Source organism: Gorilla gorilla, chromosome 9, assembly GCF_029281585.2.
Source record: "Gorilla gorilla gorilla isolate KB3781 chromosome 9, NHGRI_mGorGor1-v2.1_pri, whole genome shotgun sequence".
NCBI lineage: Eukaryota > Metazoa > Chordata > Mammalia > Primates > Hominidae > Gorilla > Gorilla gorilla.
In genome coordinates, this window is record NC_073233.2 from 21,627,128 (window position 1) to 21,644,165 (window position 17,038).

At 42.6% G+C, this 17,038-nt stretch overlaps 1 protein-coding gene across 1 annotated transcript in view; it reads left to right on the forward strand.

Annotated features, from left to right (window-relative positions):
- Window positions 1-11,259, forward strand: part of INSC (INSC spindle orientation adaptor protein) — a 134,749-nt gene extending 123,490 nt beyond the window's left edge. The window contains exons 10-13 of the mRNA XM_004050750.5: window positions 345-411; window positions 3,656-3,811; window positions 5,188-5,264; window positions 10,645-11,259. Of these exons, the coding sequence (XP_004050798.5) occupies window positions 345-411; window positions 3,656-3,811; window positions 5,188-5,264; window positions 10,645-10,773 (429 nt within the window). The 3' untranslated portion in view covers window positions 10,774-11,259. The remainder of the gene's footprint in view (window positions 1-344; window positions 412-3,655; window positions 3,812-5,187; window positions 5,265-10,644) is intronic.
- Window positions 11,260-17,038: the final 5,779 nt, after the last annotated feature.

Genomic DNA, 17,038 nt, shown 5'->3' on the forward strand with positions numbered 1-17,038 from the left:
CCTGCTGGTTCTGTCTGCATTTCAGGACTGGGGACCAGAGCAGAAAGACAACCGGGCCCCAACTTCACCCAGGGTTATGCTAGTCTTTCCAGGTTGTCCTGGGGCCCTTGGGGGCCGTCCTATAGCCATAGGCTGATAAATGGTCATTAGTCACCGGGGAAATACATCTGGGTGGCAGGAGCCCATAAGGATGGAAGAAAATGCCGTGGAAGCATAGGCCCGGTGGACAGGAAGGAGTCACGGGATAAAAGGAAGCTTTGTAGCCCCTGGCTGACCTGTCTGTAGGGAGGACTATTAGGATCAGGTGTGCTCATTTTCTGAGGTTTCTAAATTATCTTTTCCAGATTGTGACCATCTTGGCAAACATGTCTGTCCTAGAACAGTGTGCCTCTGACATCATTCAGGAGAATGGTATGTCTTTGCAGCATTGTACATGTTATGTGGATTATCTGGATGTACGGGACTGTGTCTTTGTGCTTGTGTGAATGCCTATGCAGGTATGTAAATAGGTACATGTGGCCGGGCGCAGGGATCATGCCTGTAATCCCAGCACTTTGGGAAGCAGAGGTGGGCGGATCAACTGAGGTAAGGAGTTCAAGACCAGCCTGAGCAACATGGTGAAACCCTGTCTCTACTAAAAATACAGAAATTAGCTGGGTGTGGTGGTGGGCACCTGTAATCTCAACTACTCAGGAGGCTGAGGCAGGAGAATCACTTGAACCTGGGAGGTGGAGGTTGCAATGAGCTGAGATCACGCCATTGCACTCCAGCCTGGGCGACAGAGTGAGACTCTGTCTCAAAAAAAAAAAAAAAAAAATAGGTACACGTGTCTCCACGCTTGCATGAGCATATATGTTTGTGCTTGTATGTGTGCAACTGGGTCTATATATGTGAATATTTGTTTGCTTTTGTGAGGCCTAAATTCTAGTGGAAGACAGATAATGTATAAGAAGATAGCAAATGTCCAGCAATAATAGCGTGACAGTGCCCCAGGGAAAATGAAGCAGGGAAGAAGAGTAAGGTAGTCTTAGGGTGGTGGGGTGGTGGTTGCTATTTTAATAGGGTCATGAGGAGAAGGCAAATATTTCATTATGATCCTCAAATAAAAAAAATCTATTCCTACCAAGGGATACATTCCAACTTTAAATTGTTCCTATCTTATTGGATTTGGCCACAGTAGAAAGCTGAGGAAGGGGTGAGAATGGGAGAGCAGGTCAGGGCAACCTGAATGTCTTGAGCCCTCACTGAGTGCATCTCTTCTCCCACTTGCTCCCTTGTTCCATCTTGTGCTGAACATGTCACCAAGGTCCAGGTGGGGTGGGCCAGGTTTCATTGGCCTGGAAGCTGATCTAAGCTGTTTCTGCCAAAGGACAAGGTGGCTGCCTTGCAGCTGGGAGCAGAGATGGTGAGGGCTTCCTGTGACTGGGAAATAAGGGAGCAATTAGCAACCGGCTGGAAACCAGAGACGCTAATGAGGCGGAGTGAGCTGGGAGCCTGTGCCCGCTGCCTCTGCTCTTGCTAAACCCCCTTCTCCCAGGCTTCCCTGCTGTCTTAACAAACATACACTTTCCCATCCCCCATTGCTCTGTTACTAATTGAAGGACATCATTTTGTGTTAATTTTATGTGATTGAGCTAATAATGAGAAACTTTGCTGAGCCAGCTGAGGCCATGAAGCTGAGCTACTGCATCTGTGCCCTGTTCTTTCGGTACTTATAGAGCCTTACATTGAAGTGTTCAGTGGGAGTGGGTCTCCATAGGCCTGTGAATTTGAGATTGGAATATCTGGCATCTGTAGAGGGTTTTATGGTTCACAAAGTGCTATTGACTGACTGAATCAGTAAACAGTTATTGAGACCTAATATGTGCCTGGCATTGTGCTAGACAATGAGAACAGAGATAACTAAATCCCTGTCTTTGTCCTAGAGGATCTCACAGTCTAGACAGAGAGCACAACTTAACAGAAGTGACATATGATAAAAATATAACATCTACAATAGAATAATGCAACAGAGGGAGGTTGGCATGGTGGTTGAGGTTGAAAACTGGAACCATACTCTGTGGGTTTGAATCCTGGCACTGTTGTTTACTAACCATATGACCTCTCTGTGTTTTCATCTGCAAAATGAGAATAAGCCCTACCTCATAAGGATGTTGTGAGGATTAACATGAAGCATGTTAGAAGATTGTCTGGCACAGAATGAGCACTATGCTAAGCCCCTCTGCTCTTTCAGGAAACAGTGGCAGTCTCATGGGGTTTACCTGAAGAGAGTTTAATGAAGGAGCTATTTTCCAAAGCAGGGCAGGATTTGAGGAATCAACAATGGTGTCAATGCAACTGGGGTCTACTGGAAGACAGGCCTCTTAGGTCTGGACAGGGCAAATCTTGTTGTGCAGACCGGGCTATGAGAGTCCGTGGTCTAAATCACAGGTTGCAAACTTAGATGCCTACAAAATTCAGACAGGTAATGTAAATGGACGAGGCGAGCTCACCAGAGACAGGATCAATCTCTTTTAAAGAAGGAACTCATAATAAGCTTTAACAATTTGTTGTGCAGAAATGAGGTCCTAGGGTTAAAATTCAGGAGGCAGTTTCAGAAGTCAGAAATCTAGATTTTTATAGAAATCCTCCAATTAGCACACTATCAAAAATCTAAAAAATTGTAGACACTGTGTGGGGCAACAAAACAAAGCAAAACTATATCCTTGGGTCATGTCTGGCTTAAGTTCTAAGCTGGCAGGAGCCAGTGGGTGCAGAAGAGGGGAGTGTGGGATGGGCAGTTGGGCAACAGCTCACACAGAAGATGAACTTTTGCTACAACCTGCAGGGTGGAGTTTTTTAGATGGAGCATCAAGAGGGAAAACGGCATCCCTTGTAGAAAGAAAGAGTGGGTAAAGGCAAGGAGGTATGAGTGGACATGGGTACGGTTTCTAGAACAATCAGAAGACAAATCTGGTTTCAGGGAGAGGTAGGAGGCTTCTCAGCAGAGATTATTCGGTCGAAATCTCTCAGTCTAACTACTGCACCCTTTTCCAGCTTGAATTTACTCTAAAACATTTGATCTAGTCAATATCCAGCTTAGGTTTGGATCACCTCTTACCTGGGGGATTCATCACCACTGGACCTGTCTCAGATACAGCCAGTATCAGAAGTGAAGAGGTGATGTAGAGAAACCAGTTATCTGAGTTTCTTTCGTTTTCTTAATCCTAAATGTGATGCTACATCTGAATTTTAATAGTGGCTCCCCCAACTGCTAACCATGTGACACTGGGCAAGATACTTCACTTCTCTCTGGGCTTCAAAATGGAATTGTAATGGTACCTAATACATGAGGCTACTGGAAGGTTTTAGGGCATTATGCATTTACTATGCATTTAGCACAGTGCTGAGTGTGTAGTAAAAAGCTCAATAATAGCATTAAAAAATAAAGATGTCTTCAGATGCTCCTCCCAAGTATAGTGACTTGGTACATGGAGACACCCTCAGGAGAAGAAGGCATGGAGGAACAGCCTTGTCCAGCTTCCTCCCTGTGGGTGAGACCCCTGAAGTCATCCTGACAGCCTTTGCTTGCACCCTGCAGCCATCTGTCCAGCTGGCCCCATGGGGAAGGCTCCATGCTGGGGTAGGTACCAACTGTTCCTTGCTTCCTGCCTAGGGGTCCAGCTTATCATGGGCATGTTGTCTGAAAAACCAAGGTCTGGGACTCCTGCCGAAGTGGCAGCCTGTGAGCGAGTCCAGCAGAAAGCTGCAGTGACCCTGGCTCGTCTCAGCCGAGACCCAGATGTGGCACGGGAGGCCGTGCGGCTCAGCTGTGAGTGGTGCTTTCTGTCTGTGGCTGGAGTGGAGTGGGGGTATTGGGGGTGGGAGCAGCTCTGATTTCACAGTGGCAACAGTGGACACAGGGCAAGAGCTGGCTGGCATAAGCCCTGTCTCTGGGGGCTCAGGGGTGGAGGCTCAGGGGTGCAGCCCCTGGTCTAGTTTGTAACTTGGGGCTGAAGCAAGAGGGAGAAAGAACCTAGAGAGGTGAAAGTTGGCCAGAACAGTGACTCACCTGCAGACTGTTAATAAGAACCCCATTCTTTCATTCACTCATTCATTTATTCACTTGCTCAGTTATTCATATACTCATTTATTTACTTTTCTACTCACTTGTTCATTTACTCATTAATTTATCCTTTAGTTCATTTATTCATTAACCCATTCATGACTTCATTATTCACTATTAACTCATTCATTAATTCACCCATTAACATGCTCATTCATTCAGTTAGTCACTTATTTACCCAACAAATATTGTCAGAGCACCCACCCTACGCTAAGCTCTGTTCTGAGCGCTGGGCATGTGACACTGGATATGACATTGTCCTGACCCCAGGGGCTCACAGCCTCATGGAGGTGACAGATAAAAAAAGAGATATTCTCACTTCAGTATCATGGGAGTGACACCCAAAGCATGTCCATGGTGTATTTGGCATGCACAAGAAGTAGCTCATGTTTATCTGGGTGAGTCAAAGAATGGTTTAACACGGGGGTGAGTCCTCTGCTGTGGTTTGATGGGTAAGTTGCTCCTATGTGAAGGCTGAGAAAGGGCTCTTCAGGAAGAAGCATGAGAAAAGGCATGGCAGTGTCACCAATCATCCAGGTACCCAGAGGGACAGCCTGGGGCAGCAGAGGGTTCCTGTTCCTTCAAGAACTCACAGAAGATGGACACACAGACTGCATTTGCATACCTTCTACTACTATCGTATAATGAGGGTGTCTTTTTTTTCTTAAAGTGTAAAAAGAAGTCAGTCTGCATTGCAAAGCTAAGTCATTCACTTAACTCTCCTCAGTAAAGCCCTAGGAAATATTAGTAGAGTCTGTAGTTTTATGTTATTTTAGCCACAGTATATTTTCTGATTGAAATTGGCACTTGAGAAAAAAAAAGACACAGTTAGGAATTTCGTCTGGTAAAGATTCAAATGTTAACCCACATCTGTGGGTTTGGCTTGGATTCTTCAGCTTGGCCTGACCCTGATCCGGGTCTGTTCACCACTGAGGGAGTAGTAAGTTTCCACCACAGCCTCCCCCAGGTGGGTTCAGTCCCCTTCTCTGGCAGATTGGGTGTGCAAGGGAGGCCCAGAACCTCTGGGTCAGGCCTGGCTGGACCCTGTCCTGGGCCTGAGGCTCTCCCTGTGTCTCCTACAGGCATGTCCCGTCTCATCGAGCTCTGCAGATCCCCATCAGAGAGGAACAGCAGTGATGCCGTGCTTGTGGCCTGCCTGGTGAGTTCTCAGTCTTCCCGCAGCTTTTCCCCTGGCCTTCGGAATGCAGCCAAGGGGGCCAGGAGAACCGGCTGTGCTGTGGCTGGCTTCAGTAAGCCATAAAACCTCTCTGGGCTTTAGCTTTTCTCTTTAGGATTGTGAACATTGTAATATTTGTTTCGCTTAATTCATAAAATCATGATGAAAATTATATGAGGTCATATGTGTGAAAGATGAGGGCTGAGAAACTCCCTCTTCCCTCTGTTCTACCACTACAATTTTAGGAATCAGGAACCTTTGAGGTTCATGTGGAACGCTAGCTGGTCGTGTCTATGTCATGGTGCCTGCAGAACATGGGAGCTAGGATAGGGATATCCCCTGCCTATTCCAAAGGGAATAAAGTGAGAAAAGCCTCCACTTATCCCTACAGGGAGCCCATCTGCTGGTGCTCTTCCAGCATTGTAGCTCTCTCCTCCTTTGTGGAATAGAAAGAGAAGGAACACGACAAGACAGAGTGGACTATTCAGCAGCCACCTGGATCCTCACCTTGAACACAAGCAAGTGTATCCTAGGAAGTCCCCACCCAACTTCTTTTTGCTAGGGGTCCACCATGAAATAATCAATAGTACCAGACAGAAAATGCATGCTTCGTCTATATATTCTTCCCTACTAGGTCTCTAAGGACTCCCAAAGTAGAGTAGCTTCCATTTAGAAACATTTAGGAGTAGGGAAGCCACTCTATAAACACAACCCTTAACTTCCAGAAGAAAGTGCTGGCTCTTGTGATCAAAGAACATAAGGGGGAAGTAATGGATTTAAAGATCCTTCAAGCTGTCTCACAGTAAAGTCCTCTCCTCAGCCCATTTTGAGCTGAGCTTGTCTCTTTTCTGGGAGTTTCTGATGGGCATTGCGCAGTTGTAGAAACAGTGGGGCATTGCAGTCAATCAGACCTGTCTTGGTTGTACCATTAATGAGCTGTGTGACATTTGATAAGTCACTCAGTGCTATACATTTTATTCAATAAATGTTTATGGAATGATTCTGTGTTCCATTCACTGTTCTAGGCTATGGGGATACAGCTGCAGGTAAAAAAGACAAAAATCTCTGCCCTCCTGCTGTGGTTTTTATTTTGGCACATTCAAGGCCATCTTAATCTTTTTGTGTCTTTGGTGGTCTGGTGAAGCTTATGGAGCCCTTCTCAGAATAATCCTTTAAATGCAAAAAAATAAAATATATAGAATTAAAACCAAAACGAATTATATTAAAAATTATTAAACTATTTAAGTATGTGATATATTAATATATTTGCTTTTTAGTCAACACATCATTAAATAAGACCTAGCAGTAAGTCTAATAAGTATTGTCATCTTGACTCATGCGGACCATAAATGGTATTTGAAAATATTTTCAACAACTTTCATGGGCTGTGAAAGTATTTGTAATTTCTACTGGGAAATCACAAATCACAGGGATTGCGAAGATGCCATGGTTTATTGCTGCATTCACATTGCAACTGAAGGAAATGCTAAGTTTCAGTTACAGATTGGTGAAAATAAAGATGTAACTTTTTCTCATTCAAGTTCACAGATCCTCTTAATTCTGCCTGTTCTAGCAAGTGAAGTGAGAGGAAATTAACATGTAATGATTGGCCCCAACTACCACTGCCTGACACTGAATAGGCCCTGAGGAAATGTTGGTAGCATTGAAAGCACTTGGGAAACTATAAAACTCCATTCAGATATGAAGGCTTGTGATTATTACAGCTATCATTTTTATTAGTGTGAAGGAGAGCACACAGAAGAGCTTAGCTACTATCTTTAATCACTTGAAGGACTTTCAAGCCGAAAAAGGATTATATCTTGTGGATGAGTTTGTTGATGCTGAAGAGAACCCCTCCCTCCCTAATCCATTCTCCGTGTGGCTTCTGAGTTAATTTTCCTAATGACACTTTATAATCATGACACTTTCATGAAACCCCCATGGAACCTTTCTGTGGTTCCTCATTATCTCTGGGCCACTGTCCATCTGTTTGGCCCTTCTCAGTCTGGCTCCAACCCATCCCTAGGGCTTGCAGACCTACCACTGTCTCCAGGCCCTGTCCACCTGGGCTAAGCCAGAGCACCTTGAACTCTGCCGTGATCCTTGCTCCCAGCAAATGTTTTCTCTGTAACTCTGTGTATTAAAATTCTGCCAATCCTTCCAAGCTTAGATCTAAATCTCTCTTCTTCACAAAATTTTCCAGGAGCTCTCTGTGGTGCAAAGCCAGAGAGTACACAGCATGAACCTGAGCCTCCTCTCTTGGGTTTTGTTTGACCAAGTCCAAGGCAGGTTCCATTATCTTTGTCCCAGGTGTTTTAAGGGGAGGCTCTTGGAATTCAGACATAGGCCTGCCTGATTCTAGAGGCCTGCACTTTTCAACCAGATCATCTTGTTCCAAGCCATGCTCTTTCTCTCTCACTCTCTTACAGCACTGGTCTCCAGCACTGACTCATGGAGGAGGATTTGTACTTTTCCCCCTCTAGCCTGGAACCTTCCCAGGGCAGGGGACTTTTTCCAGCATTTTGTATATCCATGGGACCTTGAGTTTGGTGACTATGTATTAATTGATTTGGGGACTGACAGACTTGCTTCCCCTTTTCCTAGCTCCCAGTCTTGGGGGTGTCCATGGTTTGTCCCTAGGAGTGTTCCAACATTCGAGTGTGGTCTCCTGGCTGGTGAGATTCACTTGGAGCCTAGCCTGGCAGATGGAGTTAGAAGCCACCATTCCTGCTCTTCCCCAAGGCCTTTCCAGCTTCAAAGGCTCCCTTCAGGTAGAGGGAGGAAATTTCACTTATTGTCTCCCCTGTCTGGGAAAGTGGCAGTGCAGATCGTCTCTCCCAAAAAGAATGGATTTTTCCTGAATGAAGCAGCTGTCAGTAGGTTGCCAGGCTTGTTTAATGCTTGGGTGTTTTCAGGCTGTCTGGGAATGAGATTCTAGGATGACTAGCTGCTTAACCCTCCCAGAGAAGCAGAGGCTGAGAGAAGGGTTGGCAAGGGTGCAGGGTCCTTTGAGGCTGCTGCACACTGAGGAGGGGGTGCTCTGAGCTACTGTAGGATTCATGTCCTGTAGACTTTCTGGGGACCCTGGGGAGGTAAGGGTGTCTCTTCTCTCTCTGCCACTCTCTGTTGTGTTTTGGTTTCTGCTTTGCTCTCTTTCTAGGGTTTGCCTTCTCTCTTAGCAGTTTCTTTTTCTTCTTTCCCTTCCTCCCCTCTTTTTATCACCATAACTCCTTTCTCTCCCTCTCTACTCCTTCCTTTTTCTCTCTGCCTCCTTACCTCACCCTACCTCTCTCCTATTATCTCCCCTCCCCCTAAGGGCTCTCTCTTTTATTTTCTTTGCCACTATTTCTTTTTTTTTCTCCATCTTTTTTTTATACTTGGTCTTTTTTCTTCACCAAGTTCATCTCTGTCTGTTTTAATATTTCCTTCTTGTTCTTTTTTCTCTGTTGTCTCTTTTTCTCTGTTTCTTGGCTATTTCCCTTTTCTGTCTTATTTGCTCTCTTGATAGGTCTATGTTCTATTTCTCTGTGTCTCCTTGTCTCCCTTCTTGCTTTATTTTTATCCCTAATGATGCAAAAATGCATTGGTGGCCTTATTTCCTCATCTTCAGAAAATCCCTGGTTCTGTTTTCATGGTGACAACTCAGGGAAAATGGGGTTATCTTTCCCAGTTGGAGCCAAGAATCAGAAAGTGCTGTGAAGTTTACCCTTGTTAGCCTATGGGGTAAACCATGCCCCATGAGAGTCGAGATGTGTGTGTTAGAGACAGTTCTGGGGAGTCTACTTCCTGTTGCTAGGGTCCAGACCCTGCTCATTAATGCACAGAGACACACGCTCCTTCTCTTTGACCTGGCCTGGGCATGACAGCACCTGTGACTCCCAGCAACCAGCTCAAACTATCCTCTCTTTTCACTTTGTTGGCCTGATTTCTCAGCAACAGGCTACCTGCCATGTCCAGGTAATGAGCGGTACCCCTGCCATGTGCTCAATATAACCTTGTATCCTGGGGTTGCAGCATCCTACCTGTGTGCATAGGTCTGAGTGCCCTGGAGTCAGACTCCTGTGTGATGTCTGGAAGGCCGCTTTCCCTCTCTGAGCCCTAGTTTCCTTATTTCCAAAAGGCAGATCATGACACTTAGCTTGCAGCATCATGTAGGGATTAAGTGAGGTGCTATGGGGAGATTCTCAGTGTTTGCATTACCTCCTTCTTTGCTTCTTTTGACATTCTAGATATTCCCCCACTCTTTTTGCTTCCAGGGGTGGGAGAGGAGGGGCACCTTGTTCCCTGCTGTGTATATGCTCAGGAAGAGGGAAGAAATCAATATTTATCAAGCACTTAGCATGCATTGTCTCAGTTAACTGGTAAACAGGTCTAGGTAGGTGCACAGCTCACATTTAGTTTCAGGTTGCTCTATCAGCAGATCTCAATATTAAAGCACTTCGTTTATTCATTTCTTTTCAGCCAACATTTATTGAGCCCTGTGCCAACCTCTGTGTTGTCTGCTATAGATACAGAGAAATAGAAAACAAGATCCTTACTCTCGAGGAGCTCAGAGTCTAGTGTGGGAGATAAATACCTAAAAGCTAGTTACGGTCAAGTGTGAGAAGCTTGAGGTCAGCCCAGGGGCCCTGGTTGCACAGGGGAGGGAGGGATGGACTGTCTCTGCTTCAGGATAATTGGGGAAGGCTTCATGGGGGAGGTGACAATAGGCAGGAGCAGGAAGTCACTTCAAGTCACAAGTAAGAGTATGAGCAAGGAGGAGGGGGTATAGCTCAGAGGTAGAGCACTGGGCTGCAGATTAAGAATATGAGCAAGGACACATGGACACAAAATAGAAATAGCATACTCATTGCTCATTGTGTGGGGAGCTGGGGAGTGATTTTATTCTGCCAGCACCTCTCTTTCCTGTTCATCCCCCTTGCCAGGTGTTGAATTTCTCAGCAGCAGAATCCCTATCTACTTTCACAATATGTTCTCTCTCTCTTTTCCTCTTTTTTCCATAGTGCTTTCTACAGGACCTTGCTGAATTTATGGATGAATGAATAGTTCTTGCTGTTCTAAGGTTACTCTAGGGATCTGGAAATAATAAAGACCATTTTTAAGATTATTAACAGCTTTCAGATGACATCTATCTTAGTGATCAAGGTGCAAATAAAGCTAGCTGACCAAGAGATGTGGTTGCTATGTTGACCAGGTGACCAAGATGGTGACTGAGATGCCAAGTGGCTAACATGATGATCAACCCAAATTGTCTGGTAAATGCACCACTTTCTGAAATGCACATTTCAGGGTAGGTGAAGGAAATACATGTACCTGACATGGCCCAGTCTGACATGTGTCACCTCTTCTGTCTTCTCCCCAGGCTGCTCTGCGTAGATTGGCTGGGGTCTGCCCCGAAGGCCTCCAGGACTCTGACTTTCAGCAGTTGGTCCAGCCTCGGCTGGTGGACTCCTTCTTACTCTGCAGCAACATGGAGGAGAGTTTTGTTTAGTGAGTGTGGGAGAAGAAATACATTTGGCTGTTCTCACACCCCCTCTGACTACGCACCAGTGAACACATCTGAGTACATACCAGCTCTCCTCATCTTATTTATACTTAACTTATTTTTGTGTGAAATAAATGGAGGGCGAAATCTTAGAGCAACATCATCAAACAGTCTGTGGTCCTTGGGAATCTTCTTTGTGTTTTATTTTTTGATTTCTGTAGCTTTTCAGTTGCAGATGTTGAAATTCGTAATGACCAATATGACAAATTGTCATGGGTGATTCCACTTCATCTTATTTTTTCTACTCTCACTATACAATCTTGCCTCATTTTTTAAAACTTTGGAACCAGAGGATTTCAACTGCCTAGCAAGTTTTTTTTTTTTTAAGTTGGATTTGCTCTTCCCAAAAATCTAAAATGAATTTAATAATTGGGTAGAATATATTGGAAAGAAGTTTCTTTTTCTTTAATAAATGGAATCATATAAAATGTATCCCAGATTTTCTTATTAAATTGTATTTTAAACTAAGTTCTTGCTTCCCAGGTTTCATTCCCCAAAAACTTTTCCAACCATTAAAAGTACATACAGAATTGTCTTGTTTTCGTAGGTGTATAAATAGGTTAAGTTCTGAGTGATTTAGTGAGAAACCAAAGTGACTTTCAAAAATACACCCAAAGGCACCAGAAACCCTGCTTCCTTTGGCTTCTTTGCTTTTGTGTAACCTCCTGTTCACCTCCTGGTGAATAGAATCCTCAGATGAGGCTTATTGAATGATTCCTCCTCAAAAGTATACTTGAAAGCAGTAGTGTGCTGAAGCCAGCTCATGCCCACTCACAAGGGACAACTGTGAGACTTTCTTCCCAACTCTGCACTCAGTGACCTTGCGTTGGTAGCCATGAGCTACTTCATGAGCCCTCATGTTGAAATTGGCCATAGTGGGAGTATTTACACCACAGAAATTCACAGATGCTATACAGCACAGCTTTCGCTTTTTTTTTTTTTTTAGAGAGAGCTGGTTTACCAATTTCACTGCTTGAAAGTATCACAAAAATCTGGGGATCCTTTTGAAAATATAAATGCCATCATATTGTGATATAATTTATACAATATAATATAATTGTGTAAAATCATGATTATAATAATGTTTCAATAAACATTTCTTAAATTCCCAATTACTAGTTTACATGAGTTAACCTAATGAACCAAGTCCTGGGCTAAGCATCTAATTTGCATTATCTAATTTATTCCTCACAATAATCACACGAGTATTAATTAGTATATTCATATATGTTATTACATATGATCAGATTATTAAATTACTTGCACAAGGTCAGTAGCTAGTAAGTGGTGCTAGGATTTGATTCTGGCAATATCTATTACCAAAGCCTTTGTGCTGAAGTCATATGCTATATACAAAGGTAATGTCTAGGTCCTCCCACCTAATGTGATGATGATTATTATTATTACGATAGAAAACACTTGTGCAACATTAACCAGGTGCCATGGACTTGTTTTATATTATTCTCAGTATAGATATTAACATTTACTACTACATACCCATTTTACAGAGAGGAAACTCATTTTACAGATACAACAATGGAGCTGAAGTAGCAAGAAAATGGCAGACCCTGGATTCAAACCAAGGTCTTCTGAGTCCTTATACAAAGCTTCCATTTTTAGAAATAAGGTGTATATATATATATATATATATATACACATATATATTTATATATATATACATATATTTATATATATATATACACATATATATTTATATATATATATTTCACTGAGTTGTGCAGATTGTTCAGATATTGGCAACTTTCATTGTATGATATCAACAAACAACTTTTGTTAATATCATGATCTCATCTGAAAAGTTTTTAAATATTGGGAAACTATCAAGCTTGAAAGCATAAATTTTGTCATTGGCAACAAATACTGTCAGTTGTTTCCCTTGAGGAGACGGACTCGCTTTGTTCATTTTTGAGAAAATATCTGCCAAACTCCTCAGTCTCAATAACCACAGTTTGTCAATTGTTCTTTCAAGTAAAGGTAGTGTTCCACAGAAAAAGCAACTAGTTGATACTGCAATTGAAACAATCACACAAGTGCCTTTCTCTTGAAACTGACATGCATTCTGCTTTGGCATACAGTAGAAGTGCCTGAAATGCAGTTCTCATATCACTCGGAATAGTTAAAATGGCATGTACCAGGGGTCAGAATTTAATACACTTAATAATTTTTACTGCTTCATCAAGGATATTCCTAAGTGGAATTGGCATTTTAAAAATTTGAGTGTGTGGCAGTGAAGAATACAATAACTATAAGTACAATTTGGTGCCACTGCCTTGATCATATTAAGGTGCAATTTTACTTACCATTGCTTTTGCACCATTAGTGCAAATGTCAATAAGTGGAGAAAGGTAAATAACTTCTTAGTATTTTTATAAAAATAGTTTCGACCTCACAGAGCTCCTGAATGTGTCTTAGGACTCCCCAGAGATCAGGGGCCCTACTTTGAGAATCACTGATCTAGTTTAATACTAATTTTATGGTGAGGAAACTGAGGCCGGTGTTGAGGGGAAGCAAATGATTTTTCCCCAAAGCATACAGAATGAAGACTAAATCGCAGCCTTTTGCATTCAGGGTCAAAGTTCTGCCCATTCCTCAATATCAGGCTAGTTGGTCGCTAATATCACAGAACTGGAAGAGATTAAAGGAGAGTAGCTCTTCGGATAATATATAATGTTGAAAATTTCTACACTGCAACCTTTATTATGAAGGTGCATGTATATCAACCAGGGGCCTAGTAGGAAACAGAATTTAACTCAGGTGGTTCAAATAACAAAAGTTTTAGTAAAGAGACTATTTGGAGACTTGAATGCCGAGTTAAGGGAGCTATTGAGGGATGCTGAGTCACCCAGAGACTAACCACCAAGGTAAGCCCTTACCATCCTAAGAGCAGAAGGGTCAAGTGAGATGATAGTGTTACCAAAGTCCACTGACAGCTGCAGTTGTGGCAGAAGGGCTTATCCGGTGGGAGCCATAGGGACTCAGCCGCTGTGAGGGACATGGAGTCTGGGCAGGGAGGCAGCAGGACAGAAGTACCCAGACCATCTCTTCTCACCTTCTGACCTCCTTCCAGTGCCTCCCATTGGCTAGTACTCTGGTAAGAGCCAGTTATGAAATCCTCTGGAACCAGCCTCTTTAGAAGAGAGCAGGGCAGAGAAGAGTAGAGATTGGATTTGGGTAAGGTTAGGATGGGGCCAAACTGAGAATAATAGGCACAGGTAGAAAAGTCTACATCCTTTCTTATTCCTCTGAAAAGCAACCAGTATTACTCTGGGCCTGAAGCAAACCATCAAGTAACAGGATTTATGAAACTTGTTTTAGAGAAGGAGAAGACAGGGGGGTTATAGGTAGAAGCAAATAATATCCCTCCTTGGAGCCTTGCTTCAGAAAGAAGAACCAGGAATGATGGAGTAGGAGATGGCAGCACCTGGTGAAAGGGAAGTAGATTGTGTCCCGGGCCTCAAAGTAAGGAAGATACAGATATTCAGGGAACTACCTGTCCCAGGCCTTAGAGAAAGGAAGATAGAGATATTCAGAAGTTGGTGCAGAGCTGAATCAACTGCAGCAGACTGTCAAAATCACAGGAGGTCCATAAAGAGAGGAGTCAGTGTGGTTGGTGGTTCCTGGAGATGGGACCAAAGGCTTTGGCCAGAAGTGTGCTCCAGGGAAAGGTAGAAGAGTCTCCACCTTCTACACCAGACCTTGGCTCTGCCGCATGGTTTTTCCATAGTAACTTTCACCCTGCTGACTCTCTACCTACACTCTGTACAAGACAACTACTATACTGGGCAGGGCATTGGCCAGCTATGTGGCCTTAGGCCTTCATGATTGAGGCCATGGGCATAAAGTCCTCACTGGTCAGGTGCAGCACAAGTTAGCTCAGGTCACACAGATCAGGTTGGAATGGGGGGTGGCTGATTGATTAAAAGTTAGGATTTTCTTGGCCTAAAGCATACATATTGCCTGAAATCTTCCTTTATCTCTAGGCCCTAGGACAGGATTAAGGCTGGGACTGGGTTCTCAGGAAGCCCACAGGTTGAGTAGAGTCTACATCTATATACTGTGTCTAGATGGGGAAATCCGTACACCCAGATTCTTTAGGATAGCTAGGCAGCATGCTATGGAGAAAGAGTCACCACCAGTTGGAATCAGGAGGATTCCTCCATGAGTTAAAAATCCTAGCTTTACCACTTTACTGTTGTTGACTTTGGACAGGGCTTTGTACCTCTATGAGCTTCTGTTCTCTTGTCTGTAAAGTAGGGATAATACTCCTGCCTGATCTCCCTCTTAGGTTTAGGATTAAGATTAAGCGAGATCATTTGTATGGAAGTTCTTAGTAAACTATAAAGTTCTGTGCAGATGTAAGTTGTCATCATCATAACTGTCATCATTTTGGAAAGGACTCCATAGATGACCCAGTACTTCACTTTCCTTATGCTGGGCCCCCTTGATAGTATCCCTTCTAACAGAATCCTCCATTATTGCTCACGCATCTCCACTGAATGTCATTACTTTCTCTATTATTTGACAGTCCTTAGGATTATGAAGTTTCACCCTATATGAAGCCATAATCTGAAAATTCATCTGTTGGTCCTAGTGTTGGTGTCTATCTCTTGGCATGTTATCTGTTCAACAAAAGAAATTACTCTCAAATTTAGTGGCTTAAAACGATAACAACTACAACAACAGCAACAACAACAACAACAACAACAAATTTATTCTTATATTTCCTGTGGGTCAGATTTTCAGAAATGGCTTAGCTAAGGGGATATGGCTCAGGATTTCTCATAAGTTTCTAATGAAGATGTTGAAAGCATTTACAGAATGGCAGAGCAAGGGCTCCAAAAATCTGCTTCTCCATAAAAGCAATGAGAACACTGTTTAAGATTGTAAAAATCAATTTTTTCAGAACTTTGAAAATTAATTAAAGGCTTGCAATAATCCAAGAAGTTCTAAAAAAAAGGCCTGAATCTCTGTAAGAACAGTGAGCTTTGTAGTGCTTAACCTGTCTCATTCTCATACCTCTCTCCCCAGCTCCAGGGTATTCTTAAAGACCAGCAGCCTCAAAACTATAATAGCTGTGAAAACCAGCAAGCTAGCAGCTCCTGGAAGAAGCAAAATGAGTTTGGAGTTTCTGTAAAAACTCCAACTAGACATCTGCATGCAAAAGAAATCCAACTGGAAAGCTACATTATGCCAAACACAAAAATTAACAGAAAATGCATGATAGACCTAAGTATAAGAGCTAACACTATACAACTCTTTGAAGTAAACATAGGTGTAAATCTTTATAATCTTGGGTTAGACAATGGTTTCTTGGCTATAATACCTAAAGCACAAGTGACAAAAGAACAAATAGATAAATTGGACTTCACCAAAATTAAAAACTTTTGTGCTTCAAAGATCACCAATAAGAAAGTGAAAAGGCAACTCATGGAATAGGCAAAAATATTTTCAAGTCACATATCTGATAAGGGGTTGATATCAGATACAATAAATTCTTATAATTAAACAATAAAAACACAACCCAGTTAATAGCTGGACAAAGGATTTGAATAGATATGTCTCCAAAGGAGGCATAGAAATGGTCAAAAGGTATGTAAAAGATGCTCAACATCATGAGTCATTAGGGAATGGAAATCAAAATTGCAATGAGGTACCACTTCATTCTGGTGGGATGGTATGGTGGGATGGTGGGATGGTAAAATAGTACAGCTGGTGGGATGGTAAAATTGCTGGTGGGATGGTAAAATAGTACAGTCACTTTGGAAAACATTCTGTTAGTTCCTCAAAATATTGAACATAGAGTTATCATATGGCCCAGCAATTCCACTCATGGTATATGTTCAAAAGAAATGAAAATGTATGTTCACACAAAAACTTGTACACTAAGGTTTATAACAGCATTATTCATAGTTGCCCAAAAGTAGAAACAACTCAAATGTCTATTAGCTGATAACTAGTTTTAAAAATGTGATAAATCATACAATGGAATATTATTTGGCAATAAAAAATGAAGCATTGATGTAGGCTACAACAGTGATTAACTTTGAACACATTATGCTAAGTGAAAGAAACTAGTACAAAAGGCAACATATTGTATTGTTCCAAATATACGAGATGTACAGAATAGCCAAGCCTGCATGAATAGGCAGTCGATTAGTTGTTGTCAGGGGATTTGGGGAGGAGGAATGGG